The sequence below is a fragment of the Cyprinus carpio genome, chromosome A6 (genome assembly GCF_018340385.1).
Source record: "Cyprinus carpio isolate SPL01 chromosome A6, ASM1834038v1, whole genome shotgun sequence".
Classification (NCBI taxonomy): Eukaryota; Metazoa; Chordata; class Actinopteri; order Cypriniformes; family Cyprinidae; genus Cyprinus; species Cyprinus carpio.
Window position 1 is genome coordinate 28,217,366 of NC_056577.1, and position 17,936 is coordinate 28,235,301.

The 17,936-nt window shown below is 36.5% G+C and overlaps 1 protein-coding gene and 1 long non-coding RNA gene across 2 annotated transcripts in view; one reads left to right on the forward strand and one right to left on the reverse strand.

Annotated features, from left to right (window-relative positions):
* Positions 1 to 17,936, forward strand: part of LOC122145352 (chemokine-like protein TAFA-2) — an 84,853-nt gene that overhangs the window by 43,650 nt on the left and 23,267 nt on the right. The window contains exon 2 of the mRNA XM_042758856.1: positions 13,645 to 13,757. Within this exon, the coding sequence (XP_042614790.1) occupies positions 13,646 to 13,757 (112 nt within the window). The 5' untranslated portion in view covers position 13,645. The remainder of the gene's footprint in view (positions 1 to 13,644; positions 13,758 to 17,936) is intronic.
* On the reverse strand, positions 7,480 to 8,606 carry LOC122145353. Its single transcript, XR_006160296.1, has 3 exons — positions 8,488 to 8,606; positions 7,970 to 8,177; positions 7,480 to 7,893 (listed from the first exon to the last, which is right to left on the reverse strand). It is a non-coding gene; the product is annotated as an uncharacterized LOC122145353 (long non-coding RNA).

Genomic DNA, 17,936 nt, shown 5'->3' on the forward strand with positions numbered 1-17,936 from the left:
TAATTTAATATTGTTATGGACTTAGCTATACAACAAATTGATATTCTACTCTATTCTGTTCTATTCCCTTTTTTGCCCTTGTGTAAAAAATCAAGTTACATTTTTATGAAGTTTTAGAAAGTCTGATCTGCCCTTCTTAGATTAGAAGGCAATGCATATCTGAAATGATTTGTATGATGCAATTGAATTAATATTGCTTCAAAATTCCACCCAGAAAACTGGAAAAAGTGCATAATTGGAGTGACATTGGCCAGTTGATTTGTGTGTCTGGTATATTGGTCGACTGCTACTTATTAGGGCTCAAGCCTGGAGGGCGAGAGCCCTATTGTTTTCCTTAGGATTATTTTTTATTATTATTATTATTATTTTTTTTTTCTAACGTTACGGGGGTTTTTGGGGTCCTTAACATGCTCGAAAACTCTTGAAAATTGGCACACAGATTGGAACCTGCGGCCATTAGGGCTGGGCAGAGACAGATATACGGGCGTGGCACAGGGGCTCTACAGCGCCCCCTGGAATATGGAGGGCCATATATCATACATACTTGCACGTAGACGTATGAAACTCGGTACACACATAGATCTCATCAAGCCAAACAACTTTCGTACTGCATGTCATAGGCTCCGCCCAACAAGAAGTTGGCTATTTAGGGTTTAGTATTCTTATTTTTCGTCAAAGTTGTGGGGGCTTTTGGGGCCCTTAACATACTCAAAAACTCTTGAAAATTTGCACACACCTTAGAATCTGTGGCCATTAGGAGGCTGCAGAGGCTGAGACCCGGGCGTGGCACAGGGGCTCTACGGCGCCCCCTGGAACACAGTCAGAAATGTTGATGTATAGTTCAAACATACTTGCACGTATTCATATGAAACTCAGTACACATATAGATCGCATTGTGCTGAACAACTTTCGTATTGCATGTCACAGGCTCTGCCCAACAGGAAGTCAGCTATTTAGAGCTATGTAAAAAGTGCATGCTCTGGAATTTGATATACTTGTCATAGGTTTTTTACCCGATTGCCTCCAAACTTGGTCAACATGATCTCAAGACATTGGGGATGCAAAATTGCCAGGGGATTTTTGATATCTCGAATGGTTTTGCTCGTGGCGAGGCGTTGAAATTATGGCGAGAAATGAGAAACAGGAAGTGTCTAATAACATCCACATACATTTCCTGATTTTAATTAAACTTCATTAATTTGTTCGTTGTATGATGCCGATCGCATATATGTGACTATTAGGAGTCAAAGTTATAGCGCCACCAACTGGCAGCAGGAAGTGTGTCATTTTCAAAATGCTTTGAATTCAGCATCTTATTTTTACTCAATTTGCTTCAAACTTCATCAGAATAATGACAAAACCCAGCCCATGTAAAACTGTTGAGGGGATATTGATATCTAATATAGTGTTGCCATGGCAACATATCAAACTGGAATATTTTTCTGTATAATATATTCTGATTTTGAGGCAGATAACATGCTTAGAATTTCATGAAACTCAGAACACATATCAGTATTAATGATAGCTAGACACTGGCAAAAGGTCATAAAAGGGCGTGGAGGAGGAACTCTATAGTGCCACCTTTTGTCAAAAGTGGGGGGCTTAGTTTTAGCTACAGACACAAAACTCGGTACATATATTGTTCTTATTAAGACGGACAACTTTCTAATTTACAGTCATTAGCTACGACCAACAGGAAGTCGGCTATTTTGATTTGAATATGGATTTTTGGCTCTTTGTGAGGAGTGTATGTGTGCTGAGACTTCCATTGTCTGAGAGAAATTGTGCCTCTACAGGAGCAATTCCCGGGACTGAGAGGGAGGAGTCTCGCATAGTTTCACTTTTAAATCGGTTAAAAATACAAATAAATAAATACATTTCATTAACACTGACAAGCTAAACCAACATATCTTATTATTAGCGGGTCAGGGCTTATTAATAATTGATGTATGGCCAGAGAACAGAGAGATAGACGAGAGATAATTCACCGCTTCGAACAGCGCGTGCTGTCTCAACGAGCTCACAACAAACGAGTTTATTCTTGTTTAAGACCTTTTAAAAATAAAATATTACGGCGATTGCACACAATCCGCCAATTAGAATACACCAAGAGCTAAATTCAGATGTTTGGGAGTGTTAAAATGAAATATTTGCTGCAGCCTGTCTGACAGCGCGAGACTTCTGAACACTTGAAGGGAAAAAAAGTCTACATACAGAAACTACAGCCTTTTACATTAAAACACAGCGGCGATTTAACACAAAACAATTAGAAGGACATATTATAGAGATGAAAATGAGTGTTTATTAGTGCTTGTGAGATTTTCTTTGTCTAAGGGCTGAACATCACATCGATTGCTCTGCGCTCCAGAACACGGTGATGTTTTTTCTGCGAGAACGGACAAATAAATACACATTTCATTCACACTGACAAGCTGAACCAACATATGTTATTATTACCGGCTCAGATCTCATTAATAATTGATGTTTGGCCAGAGATCAGTGAGAAAGACAAGAGAGAAATCAACGCTGCATCAGCGCGTGCAGTCTCACGAGCTCACAATAAAAGCATTTTTATAGTTTTAAGAGCTTTTTAAAACAAAATATTACCGCGAATGCACACAATCCACCCATAAGAACACAATGTATGTATTCATGTATTTATTATTATTATTATTATTATTATTATTATTATTATTATTATTATTATTATTATTTTGCTCTAACCAGGAATTAATCTATATTTAACTAAATCGATGACATGTTATTTTACATTTGATTTGTCCATTTCTGCATCCAAACACCGATAAACTTAAAATATGCACTATTAAACTATTGTTAGCAATTTATTATCGTCCAATTTAACTGGTGTACACACCTTTATTTTCATAATAAATTTGTATATTATACAGTTACAGTGGTCTGTAATAAATATTAACAGGTTTTGTTCAAGCTGCTTAAAATGTTTGAAGTAGGCTAATTTTTTTAAATGTAAATCCTAAAAAAAAAAAAAAAAAAAAAACAAACAAAACAAAAAAAAATTAGCAACTCACATAGTAATCATTCAACACTGCTTAAAAATGTAAATTGAAAATTTAACTCATGATTAAGCATGAAATAAGATACAGAATCAGTACATTAGATTTTAATGTGGATATATTATCAGTAAACTAATCATTAAATATTTATAATCATTCAAAAAATATTGGACCCTTTCATAATGTTGTTCAAAAATGAAGGCCACAATGCTAATGTTGTCCACTCGATGGCGCCACAAGATAGCAAATACTTCAAGATCTGTTCAAAGACTTGAAAATGTTTCATTTATGTGCATAAATAAAAAATGCATAAACATTCATTCTTTTTCCACAAACTTTAATAAAGCCCATTATAGTAATTATGCAAAAGCTATCATCTCCTATATACCATTACTTTTTGTTATTTTAATTTTATTGACAACATATTTCTCAAGTTATCACACATTACTGAAAAAGTGTAAAAGGGACACTATATTAGTTATCTATTTTCATGTTGTGCATATAATAGTACTCACATAAGGACTCATAATTTACTTGAAAAGAGACACGTTCATTGTGTAACTGCATCATCTACACAAACCACTGTGCTTGTACCCCTTAATCACCTTGACTTAAACCACATTGTTTCAGTTACCTTCTGTGTCTTTGGCCACAACGCTTCAGTGACAGGAATGTGAAAAAGCAAACAGGGGAAAAAATAAAAGGCATGACTTTATTTGCATCCAGCTAGCCAACTATATTACAGATGTTCCACAGCCATGACTTTTATGAGAATAGAAAATAGCAAGGGTTTGAATAAATAGTTTATTAATCATTTAATTTCACTTTCTTAATGAATACTGTTCTGTGTATGTGATCTCAAAGTCTTGATGCTTCGGATTAACCCATTAATTGCCGTATCCCTTAAAACCTGACTGCCAGAGGGTTACTGTAAATGCATGTGCCCGCTGGGCACAGTTTGCGTTTGCGCTGATGGCTTGAGCCCGCCATCGCTGCTTGCAGCTATATTTAGTATTGTTTTTTAAACATTTCACAGGTGCAATTTGAATATATAGAGACATGTAGACAGCTGAAACCTGGTGAGAAAACAATGTTTCAGACAATGTATGTCATTTTTTGCATCATTTCATCTTTGGCTTACAAAAAATCTTGCTGTTATTGTCTGTACAGATGACAAGTGCAACAGAAAACATAATTATCGATCAAACTTGCAGTCATAGAGTGAAGATCACAGTACATCATTCTGTTCAAGCACTTCTTCGATACAAAATCTGCAGTGTCCAACGTTTCATGGTGGTCTGCTTGTGATGGGAGAGTGTAGTGGTCTGATGTTAATTGACAGTGTAAAGTGAGAGAACAGTGAGGTGATTGACACTTGCGAGAACAACAGCATGATGTCATGTGATGCTCAGTTACTAAACCTGAGTTATTGCACAGGTAAAACTGTAAGAAAGTGTATTCTTTTCATTGAATATTCCCTGCACAAGGATGCATAGTGTTTAGACCCTGTCCCTATTGCTAAATGTTCCCTGTTGAATGTTGGTTTTGCACCATTTATGGTTTTGAAAACGTTAATTTGCCTTTTTTTTCTTAATTTTTGTAATCAAATGCATAAAATAGAACACAATGCTTTCTAGGTGTTAAAGAACCCAAATCTTTATTAACCCTGCAATGCTAATGTATGAACATTAACAATGCAAGAGCCTATCCTCCAACAAAAAACGACCATGTAGGTCGTTTGTGCAAGCACCTTATTACGACCTATATTTACTCTTTAAAGTTAAGCGGCCTCTAGCGTGCGTAAAAATAATGACAGTATCGCGTTGTGTCTGTCATCATGAAATGACGTATAACATCATTACCAATCAAAACGCACGTTTATTTAATTGCAATGTGTGGACTTTTTACACCGATCTCACAGTAATTCGTACATATTTTACTAGGTGGCTTATTCGTTCGAATGACCACACCTAACCCCACCCCCTAAACCTAAAGGCCAATTTATACTTCTGCGTCGAGTGTACGCCGTAGTGTACGTCGTAGGCTACGCACATAGGCGACGCCGTCGTGAGCATTTATACTTCTGCGTATGTCTGTTTTGCTCTGCAGTTACACCGCCGAAACGCTAGTTGACGCGAGCGGGTTCCACTGTGTTTACGTTCCTCGATCCTCGCGGGCTTCTACGAACAATGGCGACTGAAAGAGGAGGAGTCATACAGATGGCTGTATTTCCTCACTTCTTCAATTAATCGCTCGGTCACTTGGTCCATTTCCATGTTGGCTCTTCACTGAATTTCGGAATTTAAAAATGGCGGGCGGTCCAGAGTGCAGAAGATCATTCCGGAAATGCGTAGGAGGAAACGTGATACTACCAAGCCGACCAATCACAGATCTTGCAGTCCGCGTCGTCGTGACGCGTAGTTACATTTTTGAGGAGGTGCGCGTCAGGGTATGGCGAAGGGTACGGCGTATGGTACACGTCAATGCGTATGCTACGCAGTACCTACTACGCGCACCCGACGCAGAAGTATAAATTGGCCTTAACCCGTCACAGAAATCATGCTAAATTATGATTTATTGAGCATTTACATTTTACGTGCACGTCCGTTCTCTAGGACCGAACCCATGATAGCATGATTGCATATCAAGGTATAACGCAATAATCTACCAACTGAGCTACACGAATAGGGGCGCCCCTAAACGCCGATAGGGGCGCAATTGTAGTATACGCTCTGATGGACAATTTCAGGGATCGTATTTCAGGGTCGTATTTCAGGGATTTGGACAAACGACCTATACGAGCGTATTAGTTGGAGGACAGGTTGCAATGCAAATACTTGGCCAGTATTTGATTAACACTTACCAGATGTATTATAAAATTATACTTTATGTTAAGGGTCAGTAAGTATATACAGTATATATAGTATTTTTATTTCAAATACTTGCTGTTCTTTTGAACTTTTTATTTGTAAATGAATCCTGAAAAAAAAATTATTTTCAATTTTTTGAAAAAAAAAAAAAAAAAAAAAAAAAATAATAATATAATATATATATATATATATATATATATATATATATATATATATATATATATATATATATATATATATATATATATATATATAGCATAATAAAACATAATAATAAATGTTTCTTGAGCAGCAAATTAGAATATTGGAATGATTTCTGAAGGATCATGTGACACTGAAGACTGGAGTAATGATGCTGAAAATACAGGAACACAGAAATAAATTATATTTTAAAATATATTCAGATAGAAAAATTATTTTAAATTGAAATAATATTTCACAATATTACTTTTTTACTGTATTTTTGATCAAATAAATGCAGACTTGGTGAGTATAAGAAAAAACTGACCAACTTCTGGACAGTGATACTTCCTTTGCTTTATATATAGCAACAACCTGCAGTTGACAACCGCAGCAACTACATCACTAAAGTCTCCATCCAGGACACAGCCGTGTCAGGGAGAAAGCTTGTGGCAGTCTGATCATGGTGTAGCAGCCAGTCACATACCACCATCAAAAACCCACAAAAATGTTTTGAATTAAATCCAAGAATGTCCATTTTATGCTTGTATAGAATATCAGAGAGAAAACTGCTAAATAAAAGGAGCTCAAGCCCACTTGGATGAGTCACTTGGCATCTTTATGATGCCAAGATGTTTAACTCCTTTTGGCCTTGCATTTTTCTTTAAACAACAGTATGCAAACCAGAATGCAATTCATCACACATTTTTTTTGTTTGTTTTTTTTGACTTCATGCACAACACTCTACTGCAAATCTTTTCCTTGTGCAAAGAATTTAATTTCAAGACTTTTTTAAAGCCTCTAAGCAGGTATTTATTTCAACTCTTAACTCTGTCTCATGCCAATTTATGGGTTTCTGTCATGGGCTCACAGTTAGAAGGAGGAGTATTTTCTTATGACTGACAAAAACAGAAGCATAATTTTCTGCTCAGGCAGACACAGTGTCAGCTGAAAAGCACAGGGGGAAGCTTGGAGATCCACTCAGCATGCCTTTGATCGCATTACGGCTCTTCTGGACTTCAATGTGCTTTCAATTTGAGTCAGATTTCCCCCTTGTGCTTTAGCATTAGCATTTAGCAATCATCTGCTTGAGTGAAATCTCAGTCGGTGGAGGAGGGAGCGGTTGGGCTTTGATGAGGGATAAAAAACTAGTAGTTTGCAAACAGGGAAAGTGGGAAGGTTTTTAAAATAAGCCAGAGCCAAATTTTCAGATCAAAGAAACAGTTAAAAGCAGTCTGGGTCACGTACTGATTGCTCTGGTTAATCAGAATGCACTTCGCTGGGGTTCTAAAGACTTTGGCCCAGAAAATGCAGTAGATGACGAATCCTAGCTGAATTTACATGTTTAAAGGGTGTCATTTATCAATGTTGAAATAATTTTTCTTATCCTATATGTTCATGTGCAGAGACCTCTGTTAAGTAGGCCATTTGTAGTTTGATTTTTTTTTTCATAATAAAATGTTGCTCTTGGTCTGACATAGCCACAGGCATTTTTTAATTCCACAAAAAGTGTAGAAATGACATCACCTTTAACATAAAATGGAATAAATAGAACAGCATTACTGTAAAAAAAAAAATGCCCTAAAGAAACATGACATAATAAAGCATTAAGAAATAAAAGGCTATCAATATTAATCAGTGTTTTTATTCTTTTTGTTCATACTGTATTTTCACCCGTAACAAAAAATGTCTTCTGATATGACATCATAATTGCCATATTACATTCGTATTCTCTTTGGAGTTGTATGCTAGTCCAAAATCAAAATTTTTTGACCTCTGTTCATCGGCGGGTCCTATGAGGAAATTGCCTTTGAAAATGAGAGACACTTGCAGAATGAGTCATACGAATAATTTTGGCTTTTATGAAGGCAACTTGATACTAACATGTCTTTAGTTTCCCCACTGTTTATCAACAGGACCAAATCACCTTTGCACATCATCCCATTGCTCGTTCCAACAGACATTTACAGGTAGACTAAAGACAGATTTCCAGTGGCTCAGTGCATGTTGTTGCAGAATCATTCATCTGGAAACGAAGAGTACAGGAGTGTTTGTGAGGAGTTTCCGCTGTGCCACAAAGTGGAAAAATCACCTAGAAAAACAAAGAAACCCTATGGATTTTCAGCTCAGTGAAATGCATGCAATCAGTGTGCGGTTTGAATAATACAGACGATATATGCAAGACTTCGACTAGCTTTCCCTATATTTTAACAACCGCTTCTTGAAAAGCCTGTCTTAAAGCTGCAGGGAAAATGATGTTCAGCTCTCACATTCATACAGGTGTGTAATCATGCAGAATTCTTTTTCTTGTATCTATATTGCATTCTCTCTTCTTTTTCTCACCCCAAACCCCCCCCCCCCACATTCTAACAACAAATTGTTCCAGTCACTCAAAGTCATACCTGGCTGTTGGTAAACCATATAGCATCAGATATCATCCTTTGAGTCAGAACCAGAGTGCAAAATAGGACTGTTTTTGAGGAGAACACTCTTAGTTCCTGCATCTCTTGCATTTCATGTGATAAACAGAGGTCGGGTCAGCTATAGGTTTCTAGATTAGATGTTTGGCTAAATATGCTATGAACATTTAATATAAATAGATTGCACCACTATAATTGCTTAATTCTTTTTAAAACACTGGTGACTGAAAACCATTGTTTTGCACATCGGTTTGAACTCAAATGCAGTAGAATCCATTTATAAAAATCTTCACAAACTGCGATTGATTTTCACCAACTGCCAAACGCTGAGGCTTGAAGGTTCCAAATTGGCTAGTATTAGACGTTTTCACAGTGATTGAACCAAAAGGCTTGTTTTACATATTTGACTGTCAGAAAAAGCATTCTGCCCACCATATGTTGTCCTATTAACTTCAAGGCAAACACATTTTTGAAAGTGTTTCTGATTTAAAAATGAATTGCATTGTTGAGTCAAGGATAACAATACTGTCTGACAATGTTCTTTGGATGAATTGATTTGTGTGTGTCCACATTCATTTACTTGTTCTTTGTTTAGAGCATCATGAAACAAAAGATCTAGTATTTAAAAGCTATTTGTTGTTGAAATCCTTTGAAGAAAATGGAGCATTTGGTCCCAAATAGACTAACTCCTATGAAGTGCAAGCTTAATTTCCGCTAAATTTGCAAGCCTGTTATCCATTCTGGTATATACTGTATAGTCTATTTAAAGGCATTACTCTCCCTCATGGTGTTTTAAACCCATATGATTTACTTTCCTTTATTGAACATAAAAGGAGATATATGAAGAATATTGGTCCCTAAACAGATTTGGTTCTTATTGACTTCCATTGCATGGACAATAAATAAATAAATAAATAAATTGGAAGTCAAAGGAAACCAAAACCATTTTGGGTGGACTGTCCCTTTAGTTTTATGTTGATTTCATGTATATTTGTAAATAAAAATGTAAAATTGTATTTAGACATTTAAATTTACCAGGAAGCTAATAGGGTCGTACAAATTTAAAACCTCATAGAAAATAAATGTAATGTAATATTTAGCATGTTTTGAGGGTAAATATTTGTAGAAAAAAAGGAAACTAATACAGTACTTCAGACCCATTTTGAATCATATTTGTGGAAAGTGCCTAGTGCCCAAACATCTGTTTTCCCCTCCTGGCTCTTTCTTGTCAAGGCCCATCAATAGTGCTGTGGACTAATAACTACACCTGAGGCCCTCTTTCTTCCTCTGTACACTTCTATCCCTCTCTCTTTCCTTTCAGACCTTCTCCATCTTTGATTCTCCACTTCACCCAGCAGATGTCTAGATCTTAAATTGCACTCCTGCGGTTGGCAAACTGGCAGACGTGAGCCTCGCGTGCCCGGTTCCTTCAAGCCCTGTGGGGAAATGCGCCTACCTGGGCGGCTCTGTAATTTAGTTTTCTCTCCACTTCTTTCATATGAACGCACTTACATCCACGCAGCAAGGTCAAGCGAGTCTGGAGAACTTGTATGACTCTACATCTGCAGGATTAAATGCATTTACCGCCTCCGTTCAGACGAAGAGGGTGAGTTTAAGAACTAGAGAAAGGATAGGTTTGACGAGAAGGACCAAAATAAATATGTCAGACATCTTGCCATCTGCACGAGGGGCTTTCCAAAGGGACTAATTAGCAAGCCGTGGTGGTGGGCTGGATTGCTCGTTTGAAAGTGATTCGCTGTTCTTGGGGAAAACAGGTGGAGGAGTTTTTTTTTTCCCTTCACTCGTTTTATTACGTTCGAGTGGTTTGGCAATTGCACTTCTAGTCTTAATGCTTGTTCTTCTCAGAATTTTTCATAAAATGCCTTCATTGGTGTCTTTAATGCTGTCAGTCAGCTGTAGTTGTTGGTGTCCCTTAGGTGTATAGTGTTTTACACATATTGGAACGAGATGATGAGTCAGGGGAGAAGCCGCTTAATAACTTGTTGGTTCTTTCCTCCCTCTGGTTTATGTGTTTATATGCTTTAAAAGTGAGTCATGCTGCCTTAGAGGTAGCAGAGAATTGTGGGTTCACAAAAGAAAGATGGGATTTGGATCATTTGGAATACTATGCTTATTTCTGCAGTATTTTAATATGTGTAGTATAATATTATTATAATTTAAAATAACCGTTTTCTATTTGAATATATTTGTATATATATATGTATGATATGCAACAGCATTGTGTGAAATATAAATCTTTTGTAACATTTTGTATTGTCTTTACTTTCACTTTTGATCAATTTAATGTGTCCTTGCTGAATAAAAGTTTTAATTGCTTAATTTCTTTAGATAAATAATTTTTGTATATTGTATACATTCAGATTCACATAGTGTTTTTTTTATATTTGGCACTGTACAGCATATATACTGCATAGTATTTTATTTGAACATAATCACCAAATTAATAACAAACTTATTGGCTGCCTCTATCATACCCATAATTAGATTGTGTGTTTTTCAGCAGAGGATTTGATTGAACGACATGAAGTTTTGTCAAAGACTATATTGATTGTTTCTTAACACATTAAAATGTAATTGAAGGTTTGTTCTGCCCTTAAACCAAAATATGTCCAATCAGGAAAGGGCTGTTGCACACTTGGGTTTGTTGAAAAAAACATTCTGACCTCTTTGGCTCCTATTTACCCATGTCTCTTTTCAATCAATACATACATGGCCTTTGGGTGCATGCAGGGCGATGTCAGCTATTTACAGTGTGTGTGTTTTCAATACTTCAACTCCAGTGACTTGTCAGTGACCTCATAAGCTTGTGAACCCCATCGGCTTTGTGCGGTTATTGCGGGCAAAGAGGCTAATTGTTCTTATGGGTGGGAGGAAGAAAGCATGAGAGAAAAAGAGAAAGAAAAGACTCTGGGTTGAATAATGATGCTTATGAAGCTCTGAGAATGTATGCAAAGACTTGCATCTTCTAATCAGGTTTATAAAAGCACAGATTTAATTTTTTTGTGTTCTTCACTTTTATTTTTTATCATAGGAGTTAAGAGTCACTTGTAGTTTTAAACATGCAAAGAACAACTGCAAAGTAACAATTGAAAAATACTCTAGCTTTACCAGCTGCATAGCAACACCCTGGCAACCGCATAGCAATGCCCTAACAACCTCTCAGGACATGCTAGCAACCGTATAGTAAAGCCATGACAACGGTCCACAAATGTCTAAAACACCCTATATTGTGGAAGTCAGTTCTTCATGTGTAAGCACCTCTGTAGAAATCTAATTCTACTATATATGTATATTTTATATTGATGAAGTGTTTATTAACATGTTTAAAGTTCTATTTTTTTGGCTTGCAAAATGCAACACAGATTTCCTTAAATCCAATAGTACTGATTCATAAAACGCCTGCTGTAATCAAATCCTCAAATTGGGTTATTCACATGCTCTACTGCAGCTACAAAACCAGACCAATGTTCTTTTAGTGTAGAGTAATGAAGGACAAAGAAACCTCCAGAGTCTGACTGAATACTGAACATATGCATGAAAGCCTCACAGTCTCTGCCAAACACGCAGGCTCGCAGCCCCTCATATGAAGCCCGCCTTTGCTGTAATTTGAGAAGGGATGCTGGCAAAATACATGAAAAGATGGCTGTGATACTGCTGTTGTCCTCCCTCCACAAGTAGAACACAAGCTTGGCATGGCAGCACGATGATTGCTTTTGTGTGTTCTAGTCTCTGCGGACCCCTCAAAGACAGAGAGGGAATTTCTGGCCTGCAGCCTCTGATAGTATATCAAGATTACTGTGTTTTCTAGACAAGAGCGGACCACCGCCAAAGAGCGAGACTGTGTCACTCGCTAACACATTTGAGGGATGGCAGATATTTGAGGAAATTAATGGCTGTTTGGAATCGTGTTTGCCACGTTCTAAACGATCTCGCATTTTGAGGATTTATGGATCATGTTGTGTATGGAGTCATTTGTTTGACTGACTATACTGACTGTATTTCAGAATATAATGGGATGTTTGGTCTGACATTTACATGGTAAATGGACTATTTTTTGGGTGTTTGAGCCAATTAGGGGAAATTGTAAAATGTTTTGTTTGACAAATGCGGTAAAATGAGAATGATTCCCTTCAGAAAAGTACCATGGTGCTACATTAAAATGAACAAGAAATCAAAATGGACAGTAAAACAATTAATGAAACAATGAAAATGTATATTTAACATTCAGAAATATCAAACCAATTAGGAATTATATAATTTAAAAAAGTATCTGACAACCTTCCCCAATATAAAACTGCATGAAAAACCTACCTCTTATTATACTGTTGCCTGAATATGCTATGGTCAGTATTGTTCAGACTATTAGCAAATGTCAATTTTTTAATTTATTTTTTTGCATATCCAGATATCATCCAGATGGGTTTTTCAAAGTCTGGACAGCAAAAAAAAAAAAAAACATGAAATCTGATTTTTTCAAATCTGATTCATACTACATTTGGATTTAAATCAGTGGATTTAAATGTGTCTCAGTCTAGATGCTCTGGCTGCTCAAATCAGATTTCAAATCATCTTTTGCAGCACTCTTAATGCAACACTAACATCAAAACTGGTGACAGAAATGCCAGAAGTATTCATACAGCCAAAGCCGAAACATCACAATATAACAGTCTCCTCCATCACAGATTCTGCACTGTGACTCGACAGGTGCTTATTTGGAGATGATGCATTTCTATTTTTCCTGCATCTGTTTTAAAAGCCTCATCAAAAATGTGGGTACACCTGTATCGTAACCAAAGCAGCCCATGCAGATAAGTTGGTTATGGACACACAAATCTGATTTGGTCACTTGCACATTAATAGTACAGACAGTCTGACTGAAAAGATCTGATCTGAGAAAAAAATCTGCCTGGAGTCTGAATATAGCCTGTGTAACAACTAGCTCCAGTAGTATTACCATTTGATAGGATTACAAAACCATAGTACTTATTTCCATGTGTTTGATAGTGTATTCAGATAAATTAGCTGTTTACTGAGTGTTATTTCCCATTTGTCATTAAATCATATGTTAATTTTGCTTAAGTATAAACAGGTATTTTGTGTGTGTGTGTGTGATTGTAGGATGCGGGAGCGGGAACTGCAGCGTGTGGGCAGGAGATTGCTGCTGTTGGGCATCTGTCTGCTGTCTCTCTGGGGTCAGCTGAGTCTGGCCTCAACACATCGCAGCCATATTGGTGAGTTGCCTGCAAACATATACACATTAACTTTAATGGGAAGCATTAGAAGAAAAAGACTATCAACTGAGATTTTGCCCACTCGACTGCTGTGTTTAGCCTAGAATGAGCTTGACCTCCAGTTTCTGAAGTCCATTTTTCATACACATTCATACACAATATTTGCTTTTTGTTGTACTAGGGGTTTAACCTCCTGGGGTCGACGGTGGCCTTGTGCTGCTCATTTTCAAAACGACCCACTTGACCTTGTGAATAAATGATGTTCCAACCGGCTTTACCTTGAATGAAAACAAACAAAAAGATGATTTCGAGTGTTGGAGATGCAGAAAGAATCTGTTGAATATTCCAAATGTTGCTCTTTTTAAGCTCTGGAGACTTCTCGACTATGTTTTTTCTTTCAGATTTCTTTAGGAGAAATAAAAAGAGACATATAACGAAAATATAAAACTATTAAAAGAAAGTGGATAACATAGGATAATTTGGTTTTGGAAAAATTGAATAAGAAATATTTGAAATGACTTTTGAGACTTTAGTGCATTGACAAATGTGAGCAGTTAGTTACATTGTTTCTAAGGGCGTTAATGTTTCTAATAACGTTTTTCTGATCAAATTTGTCATTGCAATTTAAAATCTGATTTAAACATTTAAAAAGCTTCAGGTTTTCTGTGCTTGTTTGTATAGCTGCACAATATGAACAATATCAATATTATCATAAAATGACAACTAATAAACTATTATTACTATCATTACTACTACTAAATAGAAATATTAAATGTAAAGATGATAATTTTAGTTTACAGTACAACTTTAAAATTACAATACTAATATTTATGGCTGTCTTCATTTCATTATTTTCAATCATTAAGCCATTAAGCTTTAATTTTGGTGGAAACCCACAGGAAGCCATTAAAGCCTCTCTTCACAGCATATGTATTTATTTAATCAAATCACAGCCTTTGCAATATGATATTGCATTAAGCCATATCAATTTTGGATTTTGATCAATCATGCAGCCCTAATTGTTGAGATTTGTTCTTCATTTGAATCTTTATTTGATCTCTATTTAGTCTCATTGCTTCTGTCTAGGACAGACCGCAGAGATTTAAAAGTAATAACTTTTGCGATTTTTCTTTCTGAAGTCTCTTGTCTTGATGGGAGGGCAGCGTTAGGTCAGTGAAGCCCAGTTTCAGACCAACAGGGATGCCAGAGGAGAAGGTGTCACAAATCTCATTGTAAGGGGAAAGCAGCAAAGTGAAAGAGAAGGAGAACCCTGGGCAAAAGGTGGTGAAGATGTGAATACACATCGCAATAATGAGATCCCGTCCACAGGGGCCGAGTGGCAAACAGTAGCAGACCAGGAGCGAAAAGAGGAAATCATGTTTGAGCACGTACACGTACAGTATATCCTTTCTCTGTTCGCCGAAAGCCACAAAGACCCATTGGGGACAAAGCGAAGCAACAGCGACAATTAATCTCCTGTTATCGAGTCAAAGGCCGACTCTAAATAAAATCATGCAGCTTTTCAGGCACAGCAACAAAGATAGCAACAAGTTTAGGAGGCCCCATCCTTCTCCCGGTGGATGTGTACGTGCGGTATGTCGGAGGTAGAAAGGGTGATTGATTACAGCACGAGTATCCCAATCATTCACCGTGTGGTGGGGAGAGAGTGGCTTTCCACCTGACGCCGGTTCTTCGGCTCCAGGCTAGCACAGAACTAATCACAGAGTAACTCCCAGAGGCTCGGGAGGTCAGGCCAAGGTGTTACCCAGTAAACCAACCTCTTTAGCCCTGGTGTTTAAGAGAAGTGTGGGCCTCCTGCTGCTTTAGAGAGTCAACCTCTCAACACACCCTTAAGAGAGCACAGATCAGCCCAATAACACCACAGGGACAACCGCAATGCCAGGACTCATTAGTTAGTCATGAGAGAGAGAGAGAGAGAGAGAGAGAGAGAGAGAGAGAGAGAGAGAGAGAGAGAGAGAGAGAGAGAGAGCGAGAGGGACTAGGTAATGCTGGAAGAAAGGGGGAGAGATATGGTGGCAGATGAAAATCTGGCAACCTAAAAAAAAAAAACAGCAGAAATGCCTCAAAGTTCTAGTTGTTTTGGTGGTCTCATTAATAAACATGCCCAATTTAAGTGAGATTTTTTTTTTTTTGTTTTTGGTGTTTGTTGTTTTTTTATTTTTTTTTATAGTTTATTAGGTAATTGTTGTGATAAATTGTTTTAAGTATTTATTGTGTGTGCTGCCTTGTAAATGCACTGCAAAGTAATATTCTTTATGTTCTTAATTATTAAGTGAGTAAAATATATTGACATTAAAACAATAAAATCACTTGAGAAACAAAAATAAATAAATGCATAAAAATATTATTTTATTATTATTTTATCACACAATATAACTCGTTACATTAAAAAAATTTAGAAAAAAAATATTTTCAGAACATGACAAAAAACAATATGTTCAATGGACTTGACTATTAAACGGTTGGAAAAAATGCTGTTGGAAAAGGTAAGTTCTTACTGGAAAAGTAACACTATTATGAAAACAGTTGAGCTACTGTTATACTATTGAGTAATGTAAATAAATTAGTGTTGTTGTTATTTGTGCTGTCAAACCTGAATTACACAATTTCTTGATACAAATTAGACTTTTGTTGTACAGTAAGAACTGATATCATTAATTGCTCTGATAATTTGGTTTTGGATTAACTTGTTGGAAAATATTTTATATATATTTTAATAGTTTATATTGAAATTTCAGACAGATTTTAGTGTCTGTAAATTTGAGCTCAGTTTGAGAATTTCCAAGTTTAGATTACCAGCATATATTTTACACGAGAAATAGAAATTTCTCAATGCTGTCTAGGAGAAATAGTTGAGATGATGTTTATTTGTCATTTATGTCCTACGTGGTGATCTTGATGGAGCCATTGCATCATAGTAAAATCCCTTTATATAAATTCATAAAACAATAAGATCATTTCTTACTGTTGATTAGATGGAATGTTTCCTCCTCTTCTCCTTAAATAGATGTGTCTCCATGTTAATACACAGCAATCAAGCACTTTCTGATTTGTTAGTCAGTAGCTGCAGGGGGAGACTCTGCAACACACGCTGGAATAATGGAGGCGTGAAAAACACATTGCAAGAGCTGATTATCAGATTTAATCTGACAGCTGGTCTCTTTTCTTCAGATACAGGGCTTGAAGTGATACGCTATGCAGGTTATAAAGTTAGAGATGTAACTGATTCTGGAAGAATGTTCTGTTAATGTTGAGATGAAATATGGCCCCAAACTGAATTGAATTATAAAGACAATGAGATCATCAGAATATTTCTCTCTGCAAGGTTAACTTGCACATACCCACCTACACTTCAATGCTTGCATTTGTTTAATTTGCTTAGTGTGGTCCAGTTAACCCTTGCTGGTAGATTTCATAATTACACCACTGATACTGTATCTTGCTCCAGGTATCATAGATGTTCTTGGTTGATATTATAAATTACGTATGGTTCCTTGATGATGTTGTTTAGCTAAATGTTTTTTTAAAGGTTTTTAAATAATCTTTAATGTAATTTCCCTATTCACTTACATGTTGGCTGGCGTGTCACTGACAGCTAAATTTCAACCTAGAGTGGGCTTGTATGTCTACAAGGGATATTGTGCATGCCTCAGTGCTCTCTGTGTAGAATAGTGTAGCTATAGCTTGTAATAAGAAAAGAGAGAAAGAAGACATCTCAACAATTGCACTGTGACATTTTGGTGTCTGCAGGGCAGGTCGTTGTTTCCCCTGGGACACTGGACAACGTGGAACACATTTCACAGCATACTGGGCTAAAGGGATGATGTAATATTTGAGGAGGTGGTGAAATGATATGGGAAACAATAGATACTATAGATTGGATGGATAGGTAAGGTAGATACAGATATAGATAGATAGACAGACAGATAGCTAGATGCTATAAGATACGTTCGACTGATCAATAGATAGATAGATAGATAGATAGATAGATAGGTGGATAGATAGGTGGATAGGTAGATAGACAATAGATGCTATAAGAGATAATAGATATGGATTAGATGGATAGATAAGATAGATACAGATCGATAGATAGACAGATAGCTAGATACTGTCAATCAATAGATTGATAGATATTATACAATAGATACTATAGATTAT